The 23,510-nt window shown below is 39.2% G+C and overlaps 2 protein-coding genes across 3 annotated transcripts in view; both read left to right on the forward strand.

The window, feature by feature from the left end:
- Nucleotides 1-23,510, forward strand: part of TLR1 (toll like receptor 1) — a 43,449-nt gene that overhangs the window by 6,806 nt on the left and 13,133 nt on the right. Inside the window, exon 1 of one of the 2 annotated variants that reach the window (XM_024731696.1) lies at nt 2,944-3,032. The exons of the other annotated variant lie outside the window; for it this stretch is intronic. The gene's annotated coding sequence lies outside the window, so the exon portion shown is untranslated. Of the gene's footprint in view, nt 1-2,943; nt 3,033-23,510 lie in introns of those variants that run through there. 2 annotated transcript variants of the gene reach the window in all.
- On the forward strand, nt 2,918-21,701 carry TLR6 (toll like receptor 6). Its single transcript, XM_024731695.1, has 2 exons — nt 2,918-3,032; nt 16,936-21,701. Exon 2 carries the CDS (start codon nt 17,005-17,007, stop codon nt 19,396-19,398), a length of 2,394 nt encoding a protein of 797 aa, XP_024587463.1. The 5' UTR covers nt 2,918-3,032; nt 16,936-17,004; the 3' UTR covers nt 19,399-21,701.

Here is a 23,510-nt window from a genome sequence, read left to right on the forward strand (position 1 = left end):
GGTTTCAAGGGTTGGAGGGAAGAACAGTGATCTGGAAGTAGCAGTGAGAGTCAGGGAAACCTACATCACCTCCAGGCCCTGAGGTGTGAGGAAAAGAGGGACCACTGGAGACCACTAGGGACCACTAGAGGGCGCGGTGTTCAGGATGGCGTTTAGGTCTCAGGGCGCCCTGATCCTCACTGGGTTGAAGTGGAATCACCTGAAGAGCTTTCAAAATAATACTGATGTCTGGCCCCATCCTGGACTATTTAAGTCAGAATCTGTGGACATGTATAAGAGGTCCTGTTTCCTCACATTGTGACCAACACTTGGTATCATTAGATGTTTTAATTTTTGTCCATCCCAGGGGTGTACAATGGCGTCTCCTGGTTGTCTTAATGTTATCCTGTTATCCATTTGATTATATCCTTTGCTAATTCTTACCCCCACCCCCATTGAGTTTGTTAGCCATTTTATTAGTGATTTGTAGGAATTCTTTATATATTTCAGATATTAATCCTTTTTTGGTTATATGTGTTACAAGTATCTTCTGGAATGTGTTTTGTTTTTTCTTTTTAATTCAGCAGAAGATTTTGGTTTTAATATTAATATTTAATATCTAAGTTATCAATTTCATTTCTAGTGGTTTGTATATTTTATGATGCTGATCATTTTTATATAACTTGTTTCAAACCTGTTGGTAGGCAATTGATTTTTTAATTGATTTTCCAGGGAAAGAGAAGTTTTTTTAAAGAACAAAAATCATTAAAGTAATGTCTTGCTTCTGTTTGTATGGGGACAGTATATTTGCTGGCTTTAGACTATTTTACTTATCCCACTATAATGCTATTTTATTTTTTAAAAACAAAAGTAATGCATGTACATAGTAAAAAAAAAAATCAAACAGGACAAAAGAGCATAAAATGATGAGTAAAAATATCTCCCTCCCTTGGTTCTTTGGCTCAAAGGTAACAGTTTCTTAAGTATCCCCTAAGAAAAAAAGATTTTTATGCAGATGTCAGCATAAGTATGTAGACCCTTGTATTAGATGCCTGTGGCTGCCATAACAAATTCCCACAAATCAGGTGGCTTAGAACAAGAGAAATTTATTCTCTTACACTTTTGGAGGCTGGAAGTCCAAAATCAAGGTGCTGGCAGGACTGCCAGCTACTGGTGATTCCGGGCATTCCTTGGCTTGTGGCTGCAGAATTCCAATCTCTGCCTCTGTTTTCACCTGGCCTGTTCCTTTCTCTGTGTGTGTGTGTCTCTCCTCTGTGTGTGCCTTACTCCTGGGAAGAAGATAACCTGTGCAGATGTCTGAGGGACCGGATTTTATGCAAATGCTGAAACACTCTCCATACTCTTCTGCCCTTTGCTTTTCTTCATTTCATAGTCTTTCCACCTCAGCATAAAAAATGTGAGGCTTGCATAGAATTCTAAAACTCCTTACTATAATGACTTGTCTTCTATGGAAATCACTATTCCAGACACTTTTTATTTATTATCTTCCCAAAAAAGTCACAAGCACTCCCATTTTGTGGATGAATAAATGGAGTCTTTGAGGTTAAGCCACTTGCCCAAGGCCGTACAGCTAGGACATGGCATTTGGAGGACTTCTGCCCTGTCTGTTTGTTTGTTCCACTGCCATGCCATCTTGCATATTACCTGATTTTTGTGGGTTTTCTCATCTCCTTAAAGACATTTCTCAGAATTCTAACAGCCGCAACAAGAATAGCCTCTTTGTTCCCGAAAACCAGCATTATTATGCAATACCCTAATGAGCGTTTGTGACCAAATGCTCATAAACATTTTGTCACTGTGTGATGTGACCAAATCTGCAGCCATGTATGTGTGCTTATTTCTTAAAGACTTTGGCTCAGTGTCGTTTGAAATTCCCTCAGACCCATAGCTGGTTCCTTTCTCTTCTGCCTGTTTCACAAAGCTGGTTTCCCAGAGTCACAGGCACCCACTCCACTCTAGCCATCTCCTCTGCTCATTCAGCAGAGATCCAGCCACTGCTTGTTGACCCTTGCCAGGCCTGTGAAGGCTTCCCGTTATGTCTGATGAGTAAGAATGTATAGTAAGAAGTTGGCCTTTCCTTCCCCCTGAAAGCAGAAGTGATTCTAACCCTGATGTCCAACTTTGTCGTGGGTCAGACTGTACAGTCTTAACTTGTTTTTTTAACGATGAAATAATGCCAAACAGTGGGATTAATTATAGAATGATTATTTAACTCATATGTTCAGTTCTTTACAGAACCTCAGTTAAGGGAAAGTCTTGGGAACAGGGTATCCTGGCTGCCTGAAGTATCTGGTTAATCAGACATCCTCTTTTTGTATCATCAAGCTTTGTTGATATTGTTCTAAAATTATTCTAAATGGCCTTTAGAAAATTGATTTTTAATTAGTTTTGCAGGATCTCAGTGGCATTTATTATTTTAGAATTAAAAATGAAAACATCTAACAATACCAAATGTTGGTCAGAACATGGAGAAACAGGATGTAATTTCCCCCGGATGTGGTAACTACCAAACTTTCCTTAAAAGTTGATTTTTTAAAAACCAATTCTTGAACCTAAGTTCATTTTATTTTAAAGTATCCCATCCAGCTAAAATAATGCTTCAAAACTGATTGATCATGGTAGTTGCAATTATATTGGAAATATTAAAAATGGTGATAAAACAGGCAAAGTTCAATAACTTTCCATTGTGGTGACAATTTAACATTCAGGCTGCAAACTTTTACAGATAAATATCACCTTAGAAAAACATTTTTCTTCATACTGAAATTGTCATAAGCTGCGTGATCATATGAATTAAGAAATTTGATTACTGTTTTAATCTGTAGCCCAGAAAAGCCTACTGACCACATGCTTTGCTCAGGACCTTTGAAGGGGAAATTCATGTGCAGGGGTAATTCCAGTAATGTCCGACAGGTGGCGCAAACCGTTTTTATGGTATTGCTTTACTCGAACTAAGGACTTGCATTTTGTCAAGCACTTATTTTTCCGTGCATTTAGAAGTTATTTTCCCTTCTTCTGAGAAAGAAATCTTGGTAAGTAAGAAGCCTTTGTGGCTTTTTCAAATTATGGAATAATTACTTCAAATAAGCAAGAAAATGCTAACGATTGTATAGGAAATAGGTAAAGTTTCTTTTAAGTTTTTGCAAAATGATTTTAAGGTTGTTTTTTTTTTAATGTTGCAAGCGTTCTTTTTATTAGACAAGAAAGATAAAGATATGGCTATCTAGAAAGATATAAAAATAGCTAGCACTTGTCATAGTTAAGGAAAAAACTAACTGATGTTATTTCTTCTGTTTTTGTCTACTACATTTTTTCTTTTCACCTTTTCCTAGTTCCTTGTTTTCAGTAAGGTTTACAGTAGTTTCTGCCGCTGATATGGCGCCTATCACATGTTATGTATTTTTACCACAGACGTGAGTGTTTGATCCTTCCTGTCACATGGTTCTATAATTGTTTATTTGTGTCTGTCACTAATTTATAAGCTTTTGAAAGCAGGGATTATGCCTTTGCTATTCGTATTTATATCCCCAGCACTGGACGTCTGGGGCAGTTCTGGCACATAGTACGCTCTGAATAAACATTTATTAAATGGAGGAAGTGGCGGGCACTGGCCCAGAACTTGCCTTTTTCAACATTCTCACCTAAGCTTTGACAAATAAAACAGTATTTCTCTTGCATATTTGTTGATTTGATTATGGAATTGCACGTTTTTCCGGTCTTTCCTTTTTCGTAGTTTTTATTTTCATAGATCCTATCCATCATTTTCTTTCTTTTTCTTTTTTTTTTTTTCTGCGGTACGCAGGCCTCTTACTGTTGTGGCCTCTCCCGCCGCGGAGCACAGGCTCCGTACGCGCAGGCTCAGCAGCCATGCCTCACGGGCTCAGCCGCTCCGCGGCATGTGGGATCTTCCCAGACCGAGGCACGAACCCATGTTTCCTGAATCGGCAGGTGGACTCTCAACCACTGCGCCACCAGGGAAGCCCCTTTTTTTTTTCATTTTCTTTCTTGATATAGAGCTTCTTCCATCTGTCTCCCCCACCCACACCTTTCATTTGATGCATTAAAGAAAAAAAACAAAACACCTTTTACCTTTTATCTCTTACACTTCCTGTAAAAAAAAAAAGTTGTGACCTCTGTAATCTTCCGCTCTCTCATCTCCCTTTTTCCCCCCTCCATATTTTTTTTTTTTTTCTTAAATAGAGAAGCTCCTGGCTTAAATGTAAACACTAGGAAACGCTTGAGGACATAAATGATCGGGGAGGAATATTTGTGTTTTGGAGGCAGGGTGATATACAGGAAGCTGATCAACTTTCCTACGTAGTGGCTGAGTTTCAGTCACCTGAACACAGACACCATCCAGAGACCTCTGAGTGGGTTCTCACTCACGGATGTCAATTTATCACGTGGAAGAAGCTCTCCCTCTCTCTCTCTCCACACAAATGCAAGTGTATTATATTTCTTTAAATATAGAATACTTTTATATTAGCTATATTTCCAGACAAGCCTTTCAACTTATAAAAGATGTTCAAAATTAGAAATTTTGGAAATATAAATTCATCTATGAGTTAGAGATCTAGAGATAACCACTGTTAGCATTTTGTATATTTCTTTCCATTCTTTTTCTTCCCCTAGGCTTTTTGTACGTCAGGTTTTAATCATATTTAACAAAACTAGAGTCCTACTGCACGCACGATTTTGTATTCTTTTGTCCACTTAACATTATGTCATAGAAAATTTTTTTCCAAAGTGCAGTATTTGAGGCTGCATGCTATTCCATGGTATGGGTGTACCATAACTGATTAAACAATTTTCTCTACTAGTCATTATGATTTTTTTCAATTTTTCATTTTCATGAACAACCTCACAGTAATATTTTTATGTGTATTCCTTTAGAAGAAAATTCTGAGAAGTGGAATTGCTAAAATAAGGGTAAGCATATTTTTAAGGAATTTATACATGGGACCAAATTGCCTTTCACAAATGTACTAATTTTTCATTCCTGCCAGCAGTAAGTGAGAGTTCTTATTTTAGTCCCACCTGCCAACACTGGGTACTATATTATTGAATTTTCCCAATTTGGTAGGTGAAAATAATCATGCCTTTAAAAAAATATTTAAGAAAAAATTCCCATTTAATTCACTTTATCTTTTTATACTTAAATATCTTAAATTATAGGCATGCTAATAATTCACCTCTAAATGCTTCATTCTGTATTTCTAAAAAAAGTACATTTTCCTAACATAGCCAAATAACATTATCAAAAATTAACATTTATTTCTTAATAGAATCTAATACCTGGTCCCTCTTAAAATCCTTTCTCCCCTTGATACTCAAGTAACGTTTACAGCAGGTCTGTCTAAGTTGAGATTCAGTCCAATATCACAAGTTTCATTTAGATGTTATACACTATTTTGATTTAATATGATTTTTGTGTGACTGGATGTTATTCATATTATTGACTATTGATTTTGGGGGGATAAATTTTCTGAGCAAATCACGTGATCTACTTAATTTTAAATGTCCAAAATTTGAAAAATATAGGTAACAACTAAAAGGAAAATAACCCCTCCCCTTAAAATTTTACCAGGTAGAGATCATCACTGTTAATATCTTGGTATGCATCTTATTAATTTTTCCATATGCATGTGTACATATTAACTGCTGCACATTTTATAAATAAGCTACTTTTTGTCACATATATATAGTGAGCAATTTTCCATGGAATTAGATTTTCATTATTTTTAAAGGCCACACAGTAATATTTAATTATATGGAGATACCATAATTTATTTGAACAATCTGCTATTTTTGGACAGATTTCTTTTAAAAAAAATATTTTTGTACTGGCCCCTTTATTGTACTCTTTTACTGGTTCTAACAGTTTTTTAATTACTTCTCTTGGATTTTCCACATTGACAATCACATAATCTAAAAATAATGATAATTTTATTTCCTCCATTCCAATATTTCTGTCTCTCATTTTCACCCCTTACTTACAATGACTAGAACGTCTAGAACAGTGTTAAATAATAGTGGGCATCCTTGATATTGACTTTCATGGAAATGCTTTGGGGGTGGGATATTGGTTTAAGTCAGATACTTGATATATTCTTTATCAAGTTTTTTTTTTTTTTTTTTTTTTTTGCGGTATGCGGGCCTCTCACTGTTGTGGCCTCTCCCGTTGCGGAGCACAGGCTCCGGACGCGCAGGCTCAGCAGCCATGGCTCACGGGCCCAGCCGCTCTGCAGCATGTGGGATCTTCCTGGACTGGGGTACAAACCTGCGTCCCCTGCATCAGCAGGCGGACTCTCAACCACTGTGCCACCAGGGAAGCCCTATCAAGTTTTAAAAGTATCTTTTAAATGTATACTTTAATTAACATGTTTTTAGTGAAAGATGAATGCTGAATTTTATCAAGTGAATTTTTAATATCTATGGAGATGCTCTTCTGTTTTTTTTCCTTTTATCCACTGCTGTATTATTGTCATAGATTTGCTAATAATAAGTCATGCTTACAATCCCAGAAACATCCAAATTAATCACTATGTATTATCCCTTTAGCATAGAGCAAGATTGATTAGGGTTTTTTCAATCTGATCTTCTCCCTACTACCAAATAATTGGAATTTATCTCTTTTATTTATATTTTAATAATATACATATACATACTCTTAATTTTATAATACACATACTTAAGCTTATATTTTTCTAACAGAATCTTGAGTTAATTGGTATCTATAACTTCTTCTCAGTCAGGCAAGGATCTTTACATGCTTTCAGTCCACTCTCTCCCTCTCCCTCCACTATCCACTAACTCCCTTGTTATCATTGGCAATTTAAATTCCAGATTGTTATTAAAATTTTTGTCATCAATCCTTATTGGGACTTAGCAATAAATTTTCTACTTTTTTTGCAAAGTATTCCTTCTTGATTCCCAATTTTTTTTTTTTGAGTCAGTTTCTCTTTCAGAGGATAGAGTCTATCCTTTAGTAATTCATATAGTGGATCTGTCTTCCACATCTTTTAGCATTTCTTTCATATATTTAATCTCTTTGGCCTCTTGGACTGTATTTTGGGAAAATTCCTCTTCTTGGTCTTCTATCTCACTGATTCTCACATCAGCAGTGCCACTCTGCAGTTCAACTCATCCAACGAGTTTTCCATTTCAGTTATTAAGTTTTTAATTTTCATGATTCCTACTCCATTCTTTTTTAGAATCTTACCTCTCTGAGGATGTCTATCTATTAAAATGCCTATTCTCTTTTATCTCTGTCTCCTTGGGTGTTAATGTCTGTTGTATCTCGAGTCTCGTTCCTTTCTATCACAGGGTTTGCTTTGTAAAAGTGTCATGCTTCTTGTTTGTGCAACCCAAATTGTGCTTGAGGCTCCATGTAAAACTGCTTGTTGATCTGTTTTCACAGCCTGCTTGTTGAACGGTTAGACCAAACTAGTCTGTATTAATTCTATATTGCTGCTGTAACAAATTACCACAAACTTAGCGGCTTGAAAAACACACTTTATCATCTTACAGTTCTGTAGGCTAGTAGTCCAAAATAGGTCTTATTGGGTTTAAGGTGTTGGCAAGGCTGCATTGCTTCTGGAGGCTCTACAGGAGAATCCACTTACTTGCCTTTCTGAGCTTCTAGAGGCTGCTTGCATACCTTGGCTCATGGCCCTCTTCCTCAAGAAAGGTCACATCCTTCTCAAATCACATCTCTCTGACCTCTTCTGCCTCACTTTTCCACTTTTAAGGATACTTTGATTACATTGGGCCCACCTGAGTAAATTTTAAGGTCAGCTGATTAGCAATCTTAATACTACCTGCAACTTTTAATCCCTTTTTCCATGTAACAGCATATTTACAAGTTCTGAGATTAGGAAGTGGGCATCTCTGGGAGGCTACTATTCTGTCTATCGTAGTCCAATCTACTTGTGGATTTCAGAGACTTCTCTTGGTTTCAGTTCCCCTAAAGACTTCCCTTTCTACTTTTAAGTGTGTGTGTGTGTGTGTGTGTGTGTGTGTGTGTGTATTTCATCATTTTGGGGATTTAAGGCAAGAGGCGGTGGCTAGCACATGTGCATATCACCCTGTTGACTCTCATCATTTTTAATGTTTATAATTGAAAATGTGATTTTCTTGATCCAGAACATATTAAAAAGTGATCTTAAAAGTTTATTTTGTAGTCAGAAATATGACTTTACGAATTTCTGCTTTGGGGTATTTGTTTTAAAATTTATTTGACCTAAGAAACAATTTTAGCAAATGTTCCATGAACCCTGGCCCTTAGATATAAAATATTCTCTTTTTGTAGGGTCAAAGTTTATTAAGTCTCTATTAAATCCTTTATTAATTATTTTATTCAAACCCTCCATATATGTTTATTTTTTGCTACTTGATCTAACTATGACCCAGAGAAATATATTACTTTCATTATCAATGTCTCCTTATGTTTTCAGCATTGTTACTTTGTAAATTTTGATGCAATGTTATTCATTGCATAGGTGTTCTTATCTGTTGTATTTTCATTGTGAGCTATTTGTTTTAACCAGTATTAAACAGTAGCTTCTCTTATTCTCATTGCCCAATTCTCTGATACTTTGACCTAATGGAGTATTATACATACAAACTGCAATTTCTGATGAATACACTTGCTAAAGTTCTTATTTCTGCCCCACTTACAAGTATTGTTGTATGTCTTACACCATTCAGAATGAAATGTACTCCCTCAAATCCCTCCTTACCTCTTGCCCAGTTCTTTTTATTTTCCAGCGTTATTGAGATATAATTGGCATACAACACTGTGTAAGTCTAAGGTCTACAATGTGACAATTTGATACATGTATATTGCAAAATGATTACCACAATAAAGTTAGTTATCCACATCCATCACACACACCTTTGTGTGTGTGTGTGGTAATAATATGTATGATCTACTCTCTTAGCAATTTTCGAGTATATTATACAGTCTTGTTAACTGTAGTCCTCAGGCTGCATATTGGATCCCTAGAACCCATTCACCTTACATCTGGAAGCTTGTAGCCTTTGACTAACATCTCCCCATTTCCTCTGTTTCCTGGCCACTACCTTTCTATTCTCTGTTCTATGAGTTTGGCTTTTTTAGATCCCACATATAAGTGAGATTATACAGTATTTGTCTTTCTCTGTCTGACTTACTTTCACTTAGCATAATGCCCTCAAGGTCCATTCATGTTGTCACACATGGCAGTATTTCCTTCTTTTTATGGCTGCATAGTATTCCACTGTGTGTCTGCACCACATTTTCTTTACCCATTCACCCGCTGATAGACACTTAGGTTGTTTCCATGTCTTGACTATTGGGAATAATGCTGGAATGAACATGGGGGTGCACTATCTTTGAGATAGTTATTTCATTTCCTTCAGATACATACCAATAAGTAGGATTGCTAGATCACATGGTAGTTCTATTTTTGATATTTTGAGGGGCCTCCATACTGTTTTCCATAGTGGCTGCACCAATTTACATTCCCACCAACAGTGCACAAGGGTTCCCTTTTCTCCACATCCTTGCCAACAGTTGTTATCTCTTGTCTTTTTGAGAATAGCCATTCTAATAGGTGTGAGGTGATATCTCATTGTGATTTTGATTTGCATTTCCCTGATGATTAGTGATGTTGAGCATTTCTTCATGTACCTGTTGGCCACCTGTATATCTTCTTTGGAAAAAATGTCTATTTAGGTCTTCTGCCCATTTTAAAATAAAATTATTTAAGTTTTTGTTTTGTTTTCACTATAGAGTTATATGAATTCCTTACATATTTTGGATATTAACCCCTTACCAGATAAAATGGTTTATATTTTCTCCTATTCTGTTGGTTGATTTTTCATTTTGTTGATTGTTTCTGTTGCTGTGCATGAGGATTTTTAGTTTGATGTAGCCCCATTTGTTTATTTTTGCATTTGTTGCTTATGTTTTTGGTGTCAGATCCAAAAAAAATCATTTCCAAGACCAAAGTCAGGGAGCTTTTCTCCTACTTGTTTTTCTAGGAGTTTTATGGTTTCAGATCTTACAGTTAAGTCTTTAATCCATTTGGAGTAAATTTTTGTGAGTGGGGTAAGAAACAGGTTCAATTGCATTCTTTTGCATATGCTTATCCACTTTTCCAAACACCATTTATTGGAGAGACAACCCTTTCCGCATTGAGTCTTCTTGACTCTCTTGCCAAATACTAGTTGACCATATATGTGTGAGCTTAGTTCTCAGCTCTTGATTTTGCTCCATTGGTCTGTGTGTCTGTTTTTATGCTAAATTTATACTGTTTTGATTACTATAGCTTTGTAATATGTTTTGAAACCAGGAAGTGTGATGCCTCCAGCTTTGCTCTGTCTCAGGCTTGTTTGGCTATTCAGGGTCTTTTGTGGCTCCATATGAATTTTAGGATCTTTTTTTTTCATTTATGTGGAAAATGCCTTTGGAATTTGTTAGGGATTGCACTGAATCTATAGATGGCTTTGGGTGGTGTGGACATTTTAACAATATTAAGTCTTCTAATCCATGAACATGGCATATCTTTCCATTTATTTGTGTCTTCTTCAGTTTCGTTCATCAATTCCTTATAGTTTTCAGTGTACAGGTCTTTCACCTCCTTGGTTAAATTTATTATTTTTCTTGCATTTGTAAATGGGATTGTTTTCTTTATTTCTTTTTCATATAGTTGTTGTTAGCATATAGAAACACAACTAATTTTGTATGTTGGTTTTGTATCCTGTGACTTACTGAATTTGTTTATTCTAACAGCTTTTTGGTGGAATCTTTAGGATTCTCTACATATAAAATCATATCATTTGCAAACAGATAATTTTACTTCTTATTTTCCAATTTGGACACCTTTATTTCTTTTTCTTGCCTAATTGCTCTGGCTAGGACTTTCAGTACTGTGTTGAATAGTAGTGGTGATAGTGCTTCTTGCTCGGTTCTTACCTGATAATGTCCATCACTGACTAGGTGTAGAAATCTTGGAGAGCTGGGGGGGGGGGTTGGTCTGTAGAAGGAAAACTCAGTATTCTGACCCACTAACATCAGTAGCATTGGGGTAAAAGAAATGCTACTTAATTGCCTGGTTGTTACTTATCCTTGGTGTTTGAATCAGAGACAAACAGGTAGAGGGACAAAATTCTTTCCTACCTTTCAGAAGGGAGTCTGTTTTCCTGAAACAAAGCTTGAGTATGCCAGGTTTTCCTTAATACAGCTCCAGATATTTCTTCATGAGTGTAAATGCTTTTGGATCCGGCCATTAATTTTCCATCCTTCTTTGGTTTTGGTGACAAGGTGGGTTTTTGAGAGTTTCTGTGTTTTCTGGGTGTTTTGATGGGCAGGTGGGAAATGCTGTATTGGAGGAGCCGGGAGGGACTTTTAACCACTATATGCCATTTTGCAATGAAATTTCCCCAACCCAGAAGAGTTTTTACTCTTCCAAAGTATGACTAGTTGAAACTATTCATCTCTTAACTATTTTGCTATTTCCAGTATGCCCTCAAGTGATGAACAGTGGATCCTTTTGTTAATAAAACTGAACAACAACAAGTAGTCAAAATCTGTTCTCAATTATTCCTGCTACACAGGACCCTGTTGCCTGCTCTTGTCCCCTGGGGCCTCCTAGATGCTTTTTTGTGGAGATCAGATCCTAAATGGGGTTGAGCAAGCCTCGAAGTTCTAGCCCTTTGTCTTGGTAGCAGATATTGAGTCGATGGGAGCATACACCTGCCTCCTCCCCTCAGCCAGGTAATCTTTTCTCATTCACTCAGCATCATTGTCATGAGAGGCAATGTCTTGTAATCCATTGTAGTACAGTGAGACTTTCTGGGCTCTGGGAAGACTTTTGTCTTACATACAGCAGCTTTATCCTGACGTGCCTTCTGATTTCTTCAGTGCACTTTTTAATATTTCTCCATCTTCTCCTGTTTTATCAGCGTGTCAACTGTAGGAACTTGATGATTTCAGATTATCAAGTGCCGACTCCTGCCTCTCTGAATTTGTTGCTTCTGGTCTAATGTGAATGGGAAAAACGTATTTCCATGTTTATGGGAATTGTGTCCAAAAACAAGATCCTGCAACTAAAAAAAAAATCCTGTGACTGGAAAGAGCAGAGTATATGTGTTATCTCAATGGACCCTCGCCAGTCTGTGAAGCACTTCTAACCTCTGCCTATAGGTGGTTCCAGGCAGATGTGGTGTGGACACTCCAATGTAGGTGCAGGAGGCTGCCCTGTGGCCATCACAGCTGCCACTGCTGCTTTCAGGATGCTGCTGAGGGAATTAGGTGGCTGTGGAGCCTGGTGTGTCCTGGCCAGCTTTTGTTCCCTCCTGGGGCTCATAGATGTTTTTCTGTGCAGATCAGAGCTGGAGTGGCATAGACTCACGAATGTGTGTCTGAATTTCTGGGACTGGCTTCTTCCTTGACCTTTTGCACAGTTTTAGTTCCACCCCTTTGTCTCAGTCACAAGCATGATATCTGTGGGCTGGTGAATCTGCTTCCACCTCGCAATGGTCATCAATGGCCGGCTTGGCCTGTATTAATCATATCTTCTCAAATGGCTCCAAGAACGGTAGTATCCTCTCTGCCAGCCCAGCTACAGCTGGTTTTGTTGAGGTCCAATTCATGGAGGTAAAGAGTATAAGTAGTTCTTCCTTGTAACACAAACTTGGCCTCATTCCTATCCTCATCTACCCTCACAAGAGGATTTATCCCCTGTCTTATGCCATAGAGATTTAGCCTTCAAGCTACAGGGAGATGGGCCTTCCAACCAGGCCTCAGGGACTTGTCAACCACCTTCCTCCCCATCCTTTTCATCTCATGTTGTGTTGGCCAAATTGAGTTGAGGATCTGAAGGTCTAGCCTACTGCTGGCATGGCTCTGCAGTGCCCACCAGGAGGACCTCTCAGGCTCATCTGAACATTCAGATGCACAAGTGCTAATAGGCCACACTTGGTCCCAGTTTACTCAGGAAGATACAGGAGAGGAAATAGAGCTCAGGTTTCTTACTTGGTATTTATAGTTCATACGCAGTCCTTTCAGCCTGGATGCTATTTACCGTTCAATGGTCATTTTTTAAAAAATAAATTTATTTGTTTTTATTTTTGGCTGTGTTGGGTCTTTGTTGCTGTGCACGGGCTTTCTCTAGTTGTGGTGAGCTGGGTTACTCTTTGTTGTGGTGCGTGGGCTTCTCATTGTGTTGGCTTCTTTTATTGTGGAGCACGGGCTCTAGGCATGTGGGCTTCAGTAGTTGTGGCTCGTGGGCTCTAGAGCACAGGCTCAGTAGTTGTGGCGCATGGGCTTAGATGCTCCACGGCATGTGGGCTCTTCCCAGACAAGGGATCGAAACCATGTTCCCTGCATTTGCAGGCGGATTCTTAACCACTGTGCCACCAGGGAAGCCTCTCAATGGTCACTTTTATCATAAGTGATTCTCCCTGATAACACAGCTGACATTCTCCCTGTATCAGGTTTCCAGAAAAGAGTTAGATCAGATTAGTCCATGGAGAAGGAGAGAAATGAGTTTGTTAACCCTTCACCCATGAGGGGTCACTGGTTGCAGCAGATGGCTGAGCATAGTACCAAATTGAATATTGGTGTAGACTCGTGAGAATGTCTTGTAGTTTTTGGCAGTAGCTCCTTGCATACCATTTTATACAATTTTAGATGATCAAACTGACTTGACTGGTAAAACATTTTGAGGGGATAAGAGGACTGCCCTTTGAAAGAGCAATAAAGTATTCGGAGTCCAATGAGAAGAGACCGTAGTCACGTAGTTAACTTTTAAGACAGTTGATTTAGTCTTTGTCTAGCAAATCAATGTCTGTGCTTCCTCGGGGACCATTTCTATTGACTTTTCTTCTCCTTTTTTTAATAGACTTTATTTATTTATTTATTTTTAATTTGTTTTGTTTTGTTTGCGGTACGCGGGCCTCTCACCGCTGTGGCCTCTCCCGTCGCGGAGCACAGGTTCCGGACGCGCAGGCCCAGCGGCCATGGCTCACGGGCCCAGCCGCTCCGCGGCATGTGGGATCCTCCCGGACCGGGGCGTGAACCCGCGTCATGCATCAGCAGGCAGAATCTCAACCACTGCGCCACCAGGGAAGCCCTAATAGACTTTATTTTTTAGAGCAGTTTTCGGTTTACAGAAAATTTGAGTAAATGGGCCGGAGAGTTCCCATATACTCCCTTTCCACTGCACACAATTTTCCTTATTATAACATTTTGCGTTAGTGTGGTATATGTGTTATAATTGATGAACCAATAATGATATATTATTAACTAAAGTCTATACTTTACATTAGGATTCAGTCTTTGTGTTGCATAGTTCTATAGGTTTGACAAATGCATAAGGTCATATATCCACCATTACAAAATCACATGGAATAGTTTCATTGCCCTAAAAGTCCTCTATAATCTGCCTATTCATCCTCCACCCCCCAGCCTCTGTCAACCACTGATCTTTAATGTCTCTTTAGTTTTGCCTTTTCCAGAATGTCAGAGAGTTGGAATCATACAGTTGGTAGCCTTTTCTGATTGGCTTCCTCACTTAGCAATCGCATTTTGGTTCCTCCATGGCTTGACAGCTCACTCCTTTTTATTGCTGAATAATAATCCATTGGATGGATGTACCACAGCTTGTTTATCTTTTTACCTATTGAAAGACATCTTGTTGCTTTCAGTTTGGGGCAGTTATGAATAAAGCTTCTATCAACATCCACGTGCAGGGTTTTTATTTGTTGTGGGGTTTTTTTTGCGATACGCAGGCCTCTCACTGTTGTGGCCTCTCCCGTTGCAGAGCACAGGCTCCGGACGCGCAGGCTCAGCAGCCATGGCTCACGGGCCTAGCCGCTCCATGGCATGTGTGATCTTCCCAGACTGGGGCACAAACCCGTGTCCCCTGCATCGGCAGGTGGATTCTCAACCACTGCGCCACCAGGGAAACCCTCATGTGCAGGTTTTTGTGTGGACATAGATTTTCAGTTCATTTGGGTAAATATCTAGGAGTGTGATTGCTGGCTCATATGGTAAAACTATGTTTAGCTCTGTAAGAAACTGTCAGACTGTCTTCCAAAGTATCTGTACCATTTTGAATTTCAATAATGAATGAAAGTTCCAGTTGCTCCATATCCTCACCAACATTTGATGTTGTTTCAGGATTGTTTGGCCAATCTAACAGATATGTAGTAGTTCCTCATTGTTTTAACTTGCAATTCCCTAATGACATATGGTATTGAGTATCTTTTCATGTCCTTATTTGCCATTTGTATAACTCTTTTGGTGAAATATCTGTTCAGATCTTTTGCCCATTTTTAAATTGTGTTGTTTATTTTCCTGTTGAGCTTGAGTTCTTCATTTATTTTGGATACAAGTTCTTTAACAGATATGTGCTTTGCAAATATTTTCTCCCAGTCTGTGGCTTGTCTTTTCATTTTCTTAATTGCAAAGCAGAAAATTTTAATTTTAATGAAGTCCAACTTAACATTTTTTTCTTTCATGGATTGTACTTTTGATGTTGTGTCTAAAAGTCATTGCCAATTCAAGGTTACCTAGATTTTCTCCTATACTAACCTCTAGAAGTTTTATAGTTTTGTATTTTACATTTAGGTCTGTGGTCCATTTTGAGCTAGACCTTCTGTTTTTTTTTTTTTTTTTTTGCATGTGGAATGTCTAGTTCTTCCAGCACTATTTGTTAAAAAGACTATCCTGTCTACACTGAATTGTCTTTGCTCCTTTGTAAAAGATCAGTTGACTGTATTTGGATGGGTTTATTTTTGAGCTTGCTATGCTGGACAGTTGATCTATCTGTCCGTTCTTTCACCAATACCACACTGTCTTGATTGCTATAGCTTTACGTAAGACTTGAAGTTGGGTAGTGTCAGTTCTCTAACTTTGTTCTTTTAAATTTTTTTTCCTATGAATGAACAATACTTTTTTATTTCTCTGCATGCCTCATAGTTCTTTTACTTCAGTCAGGCATTTTGAATATTATAACGTGGTAACTGGAAATATTAGGATGTGGTAACTCAGATTCTCCTCTTTCCCAGGGTTTGTTGTTGCTGCTTGCTGTGGGGTGTGGTTGTTTATCTGTTTAGTGATGTTTCTAAACTATTTTTGTAAAGACTGTATTCCTTCTTGTGTGTGGCCATTGAATTCTCTGTTCCATTGGCTTAGTGGTCAGCTAGTGATTTGACAGAGATTTTCTTAAACATCTGGAGAAAAAAAACCAAAACAAAACAAAACAAAAAATACCTGATCTTTGCAGATTGGCTGTGTTGAAGCACTTCTTCAGTGGTTATCCAGGCTGTTTACACCTCTGCCTTAGCTTTTACTTTCTGCTTGCACGGAGCCTAAAAGCCAATCAGAGGTGAATGTTTAGGATTTTCTCAGGTCTTCTCTGAGCATGCATCCAGCCCTGGGCATGTGTATGGCCTCTAGATTACCTGGGATACATGGAGATTTCTAGAGCCTTTTTTCTCCCATGTATCTCCTTTCCCAGCTTCCTCTTTCTCTGGCTTTCTGGTGTGTCTGCTGCCTGCCCCATATCTTATCCCTTCCTCCAGGTGGCTGTGGCTAGTGTTTGTGCCTTTAAAGGTTTTCGAAACACTGTCCAGGAGGCTGCTGCAGCCCTGGGAAAGTTCTGAGTTGGATGGGGTGAAACAAAGGCACACTCCTGAGTGGACCCCTCAGAAAGCCACCAGACAGGTTATAACACACACCCACAATTCTTTGCTAACAAGGTCTGTATTGCCTTTCCTGGCACAAGCAACTTGTATAACTGGAAAAAACAACACATTAAATTATGGGGACAGAAATGATTCTGATAATGAATGAAGAACTCATTGAGATTTTGTGTTTAGTAAGCTGAGGTTTGAGAGCAATCATCCAATCTTTATACATTTTAATGTATATTATATTTCTAGAATTTGGATTCATAGCAAGATGTTCTGAAGAACAGCAACAACCCTCTAGGGGATAGCCACTTCAACATCATGACCAAAGGCAAAGAATCTGCTGTCAGAAACCTTCATTTTGTTTACATCCTGACCTTAGTATTTGGAACCATAATCCATTTCTCTGATGAAAGTGAATTTGTGGTGGACATGTCAAAAATAGGCCTTATTCGTGTTCGCAAAGACCTGTCACCAAAAACCAAAGTCTTAGATATGTCTCAAAACTACATATCTGAGCTTCACCTCTCTGACATCGACTTTCTCTCAGGGCTGAAAGTTTTGAGACTTTCCCATAATAGAATCCAGTACCTTGATATTAGTATTTTCAAGTTCAACCAGGATTTGGAATATTTGGATTTATCTCACAATTGGTTGCAGAAGATATCCTGTCATCCGATCACTACAAGTCTCAAGCATTTAGACCTCTCATTCAATGACTTTGATGCCCTGCCCATCTGTAAGGAATTTGGCAACTTGACTCAACTGAATTTCTTAGGATTAAGTGCGACAAAGTTACAGCAATTAGATCTACTACCAATTTCTCACTTGTACCTCAGTTGCATCCTTCTGGATTTGGAAGGTTATTTTGTGAAAGAAAATGAGAAAGAAAGTCTTCAAATTCTGAATACAAAGGAACTTCACCTTGTTTTTCACCCAAATAGCTTCTTCTCTGTCCAAGTGAACATATCAGTGAATAGTTTAGGGTGGTTACAACTGACTAATATTAAATTGAATGACGACAACTGTCAAGTTTTAATTAAATTTTTGTCAGAACTCACTAGAGGGCCAACCTTACTGAATTTTACCCTAAACCATATGGAAACAACTTGGAAATGTTTGGTTGGAGTTTTTCAATTCCTTTGGCCCAAACCTGTAGAATATCTCAATATTTACAATTTAACAATAGTTGAAAGCATCAGTGAAGAAGTTTTTACTTATCATGAAACAACATTGAAAGCACTGAATATAGAACATATTATAAACAGAGTTTTTATTTTTTCACAGACAGCATTATACAGAGTGTTTTCTGAGATGACTGTTACGATGTTAACCATATCAGACACACCTTTTGTACACATGCTTTGTCCTCAGAAACCAAGCACATTTACGTTTTTGAACTTCACCCAGAATATTTTCACAGATAGTGTTTTTCAAAATTGCCACACTTTAGTTAGATTGGAGACACTTATTCTACAAAAGAATGAATTAAAAGACCTTTTCAAAGTAGGTCTCATGACTAAGGATATGCTCTCTTTGGAAATACTGGATGTTAGCTGGAATTCTTTGGAATATGATAGACATGATGGAAATTGCACTTGGGTTGGGAGTATAGTGGTGTTAAATTTATCTTCAAATATACTTACTGACTCTGTTTTCAGATGTTTACCTCCCAGGGTCAAGGTTCTTGATCTCCACAATAACAGAATAAGGAGCATCCCTAAAGATGTCACCAGTCTAGAAACTTTGCAAGAACTCAATGTTGCTTCCAATTCTTTAGCCCACCTTCCTGGATGTGGTACCTTTAGCAGCCTTTCCATACTGATCATTGACTATAATTCAGTCTCCAACCCATCAGCTGATTTCTTCCAGAGCTGCCAGAAGATTAGGTCCCTAAAAGCAGGGAACAATCCATTCCAATGTACATGTGAGTTAAGAGACTTTATCCAAAGTGTAGGCCAAGTATCAAGTGAAGTGGTAGAGGGTTGGCCTGATTCTTATAAGTGTGATTATCCAGAAAGCTATAAGGGAACCCCACTAAAGGACTTCCATGTATCTCAATTATCCTGCAACACAGCTCTGCTGATTGTCACCATTGGGGTCCCTGGGCTGGTATTGGTTGTTACCGTGACTGTCCTCTGTATCTACTTGGATCTGCCCTGGTATCTCAGGATGGTGTGTCAGTGGACCCAGACCCGGCGCAGGGCTAGGAATGTACCCTTAGGAGAACTCCAAAGAGCTCTCCAGTTCCATGCTTTTATTTCATATAGTGAACATGATTCTGCCTGGGTGAAGAATGAGTTAATACCAAACCTAGAAAAAGAAGATATAAGAATTTGTCTCCATGAGAGAAACTTTGTTCCTGGCAAGAGCATCGTGGAAAATATCATAAACTGCATTGAGAAAAGTTACAAGTGCATCTTTGTTTTGTCTCCCAACTTTGTCCAGAGTGAGTGGTGCCATTATGAACTCTACTTTGCCCACCACAATCTCTTCCATGAAGGATCTAATAACTTAATCCTGATCTTGCTGGATCCCATTCCACAGAACAGCATCCCTGGCAAGTATCACAAGCTGAGGGCTCTCATGGCCCAGAGAACTTATTTGGAATGGCCCAAGGAGAAGAGCAAACATGGACTTTTTTGGGCTAATATTAGAGCTGCTTTTAATATTAAATTAATACTAGTCACTGAAAGTGATGATGTGAAAGCTTAAAAAAAGATCAGACGTCCAACTTAAGAAACCATCACTAACTTGAATTCTGATGGACACTGTGCTTTCAAGTTATTGTGTTTGCTGCCTCCATTATCTCCATGCATTCAGGAAACACTTAATGAAAACTGTGTTTCAGTTGAACTGGGAACCAGACTGGGGGCTGTGGTGATGCTCAAACGTGCTGATGACAGGTAGCTCAGTCTCTTCTGGTTGAACCATTCCGTTTCAAATTGAAACAAGCTCTTTTGAGTAAATGCTCAGTCGTTCAAGGACCTTTCCCCTCTCTTCTCCTTTCCCCAGAGGATTTTGTGTGAGCAGGAGTTTATGAGACTTCATGGCAGGAAAGAGTCAACCTCAGAACTGTATGCAGTGGTACTTGGGGTGTCCTGTGGATCCTCATCGGCCTCTGGTCAGCTCTGTTATCCTGCTCTACTTTGGGGCTGGGGGAGAAATTAGACCAGATATGGAAAATAAAGATACTTTTTTTTTCTTCACATCTGAGTAATAGTTTATAAAATGTTTGACTTTGCTACACAAATATGCAATTAATCAGTAGCGACTCATGGCATTGGTAGTCTATGTATATAAAGGGAAATAGAATCTTAGTCATAGGCTGTTGAGGCCAAAGACATGATTTACTGGCTTGCCAAGGAAACTCAGAGCCAGATTTATTTGTAACCGATTGAATAGGAGTTATCTGGTTGTGTTAGAATTTTGGCGAATGCCTCAAAGCTGACAAAAGGCCGTGAATATCACCACATTTTAAACAGATATTAGACACAGCCAGGCTGGAATTATAAAAAAATAGCAGAAAGAGGTCAGTAACTATCAGTAACTATCAACTCATATTACCCATTTTCAGAAGACTGGCTTCAAAAGGGTGATTAGAGAGTCATTAAGTAGAGGTTCTAGACTTATGGGGAAATTGCTTTGGATTTCTTCCAAAGGCAAACGAGATGGGCTGTAAGCTTAGGAGAACAGAAACCTCACATCCTACTCGCAGCCTGAAAGCTTGCAGAGTAACAGGAATGCACAGGTCCAGTGAGGCAGACAGAGTATGGAGTGAGAGCTCTTGGAAGAGCTGGATGAGTGTCACCTATTGGCAAACAATGCTTTGCAAATATAGGTGCTTGATAAATATTTGTTGAATGAATGCATGAGTTCTTCTCACCTGGAGAATTCAGGAGGTAAGAGGGTGGCTTGGGCAGCCCGAAATAGCAGGATGAGGAAAGAAAGGAAGCAGTGATTGCAACGTACCCTTCCATTATTTGGCATGGCAGAAGTGTTGTGGATTTCCTGTGGGCCATAATGACCATGGGAAGGGTATCTGGGCTTGAGGTGTCATGATATGACCTTAGCTAATAGGGCAGCCTGTTGTGCAAAGGGACAATACTGCTAAGAGGCAAGGGGTTAGGGAGAAGAGGCATATGACTTGGGGAGTCAGGGGGGTGCTGCAAGAGGTCAGCCAGAGAATGTGCCACTTGCATCAAAGAGCTGTGCAATGTGGGATCCCCCTAAGGCCTCTGAATGACCCACAGATGCATCCTGTGAAAGAGCCAACATTTGGACTCCGCCATAATCAGAGGCAGAGGTATGATGGCCTGCCTGCCTTATCCAGTCGTTAATTGCAGGGAGGCTTGCTCCTTTTTCTCTAATACTCTCTTCACTTGCAGAGGCCTGGGAACATCCAGAATATAGAGAAGGCAGAGAAGATGGAGGAAGAGTGATGATATTGACCACACTCCTTCCCCGCTTCACTGCAAGAAAGGCCCGAGCCAGGGCCAAGCAGAATTTTGAATCAGGTGTGAGACTGATGTTAAACTGGACTGGCCTGGACGTTTCAATGCCTGAAATAGAGGTGCAGTTACTAAAATGAGACTTGTCACTAAAATCTGTGGGATTCAGGATTCAGGATAGATCCTGAATAGATCCTTATAGAGGGAGAGAGTCAACAAAACTTGCTTGTAAAGCTATAGTTAGAGAGAAAAATAAAGCCCTTTCCTTCTGGACTTAGCTCATTCAATAAACTGGTTTCATAATTAATAGTTATAAAGAAACTAGCCTTAATGAAATTGTATTAGAGTCATCTTCTGTCTGCATTAGCCCTTCCTTCTCTTCAGGAGAGCACTTACTTTCTTCCACAGGCCCTTTCCCAAATGGTAAATTTTCTCTAGCCCCTGTTGAACTTGTTCCCTAAACTAAAAAATCCTCAAGCCAAAAAACAAAACCAAAACAGCAAACAACAACTGGGACTTCCCTGGTGGCGCAGCGGTTAAGAATCCGCCTGCAAATGCAGGGAACACAGGTTTGATTGCTGGTCTGGGAAAATCTCACATTCTGTGGAGCAACTAAGCCCGTGCACCATAACTACTGAGCTTGCGCTCTAGAGCCCGCGAGCCACAACTACTGAGCCTGCATGCCACAGCTACTGAAGCCTGCACATCTAGAGCCCGTGCTCCGCAACAGGAGAAGCCACTGCAGTGAGAAGCCCGCTCACCACAAGGAAGAGTAGACCCCGCTCGCCGCAACTAGAGAAAGCCCGTGCGCAGCAACAAAGACCCAACACAGCCAAAAATAAATAAATAAATAAATTCATAAAAAAAGCAAACAACAAACTATGTCACACATTCTAAATGATCAAATATTTTTAAATGGTTCCAATATGTTTCCCACAAAATACTGTTGACAGTATTTAGAAAATATAGAATATATTTTATATGAAAATATAGAATTTTGGCATTTTCAAATAGAGTTAAACAAAACCTGTATTTTTGCCACATATGAAACCATACACATTTCAGACATATGAAAGCTCTATCATAAGAGATCAGTTTGTTTTTTACATAAAGATGTTCTATCTCCAGGAATCTTCTGTTTCCTCTTTTGAATTCTTCCAGTTGCAAGTAGCAGATACCAACCTGGGAAAGGGCGTGTTTATTTCAAGGATACAGAAGTGTCTCATGGACCCATGCAGCTTTTGTGACATTCTTCCCTCCCTTTTTTTCTACTGCCACCCCCAGCTGAGTCTGCAGGCCATCAGGGACAGAGTGTGCATGTTCCACTCTGTAACCTGGAGCAGAGCATCCGCTGTCCCGACTAAGCCACCAATATCTCTCACCTGTATGACTGCAGTAAACTCACCGGCCTCCCTGCTTTTACTCTTGCCTCATACATTCTCCAAACAGCAATCAGAGTAATTATTTTTAAAGTATAAATTATTTTAAGCCACTCCCCTGCTTAAAACGTTCTAATGACCTCCCCTTGCAGTAAGAACAAAAGTCAAGCTCCTTGTCATGACCTGCTGTCATGGTGGTGAGTGAGGACGGGGATTGAGGAGTGGGGAGCAGGGTTACCTGCCTCGTGACCGTTATCGAGAAGAGTGGTGTAGGGGTCTGCTAAGGCTGCCCTGACAATATACCACAGGCTGGGTGGCTTAAACCACAGAAATGTATTTCTCACAGTTCTGAAGTCCAAAAAAGGGAGAGATTGGCAGAGAAGATGGGATGGAAGGGTGTGAAAGCATGGCTAAGAGACAGTGACTGGACTGGGATATAAATGGAGGATAGAGTGAGTCTTAATGAGAACACAGAACACAGCACTGGGAAAGGAGGAAGTCACTTTCTGTCTAGATTTCTGGAGATTGGTTTGATTGGAAGAGAATGAGAATAAATTACAGGCAGATAAAGAGACTTAAAGGGATTTCTAAAGCCACAGGGACTTTCTGTTTTTTGTTTGTTTGGCGGCATGGCATGTGGCATCTTAGTTCCCAGACCAGGGATCGAACCCACGCCTCCTGCATTGGAAGCACGGAGTAAGGAATCTCAACAGAGTCAAGTCTAAATACGAAGTAATTTTTGTGAGCAGATTTCAGACATCTTCAGCCCTTTTGAGGTATTAACAGTGCACTCTAGCTTAACATTTTCAATCTCCAATTCCATCTAAAGGTCTTCTCCTTTCCCCATATCATAGGGTGTAGCCTTACATCATAAACACTGGTATCTCAATGCTGCTGACTCTCTCACTGCTGCCCCTTTATGTATATGTACCTGGGAAATGTGAGGATGGGGTGATGGTGGGGATTGCACTGTCTGGTTCAACAACTGCTTTAGGAA

This window comes from Neophocaena asiaeorientalis, unplaced genomic scaffold (genome assembly GCF_003031525.2).
Source record: "Neophocaena asiaeorientalis asiaeorientalis breed wild unplaced genomic scaffold, Neophocaena_asiaeorientalis_V1.1 scaffold39, whole genome shotgun sequence".
Classification (NCBI taxonomy): Eukaryota; Metazoa; Chordata; class Mammalia; order Artiodactyla; family Phocoenidae; genus Neophocaena; species Neophocaena asiaeorientalis.

Excerpts from the sequence above, each read along its gene's own strand:
- TLR6 (XM_024731695.1), top strand. The coding sequence starts at position 17,005 with ATGACCAAAGGCAAAGAATCTGCTGTCAGAAACCTTCATTTTGTTTAC.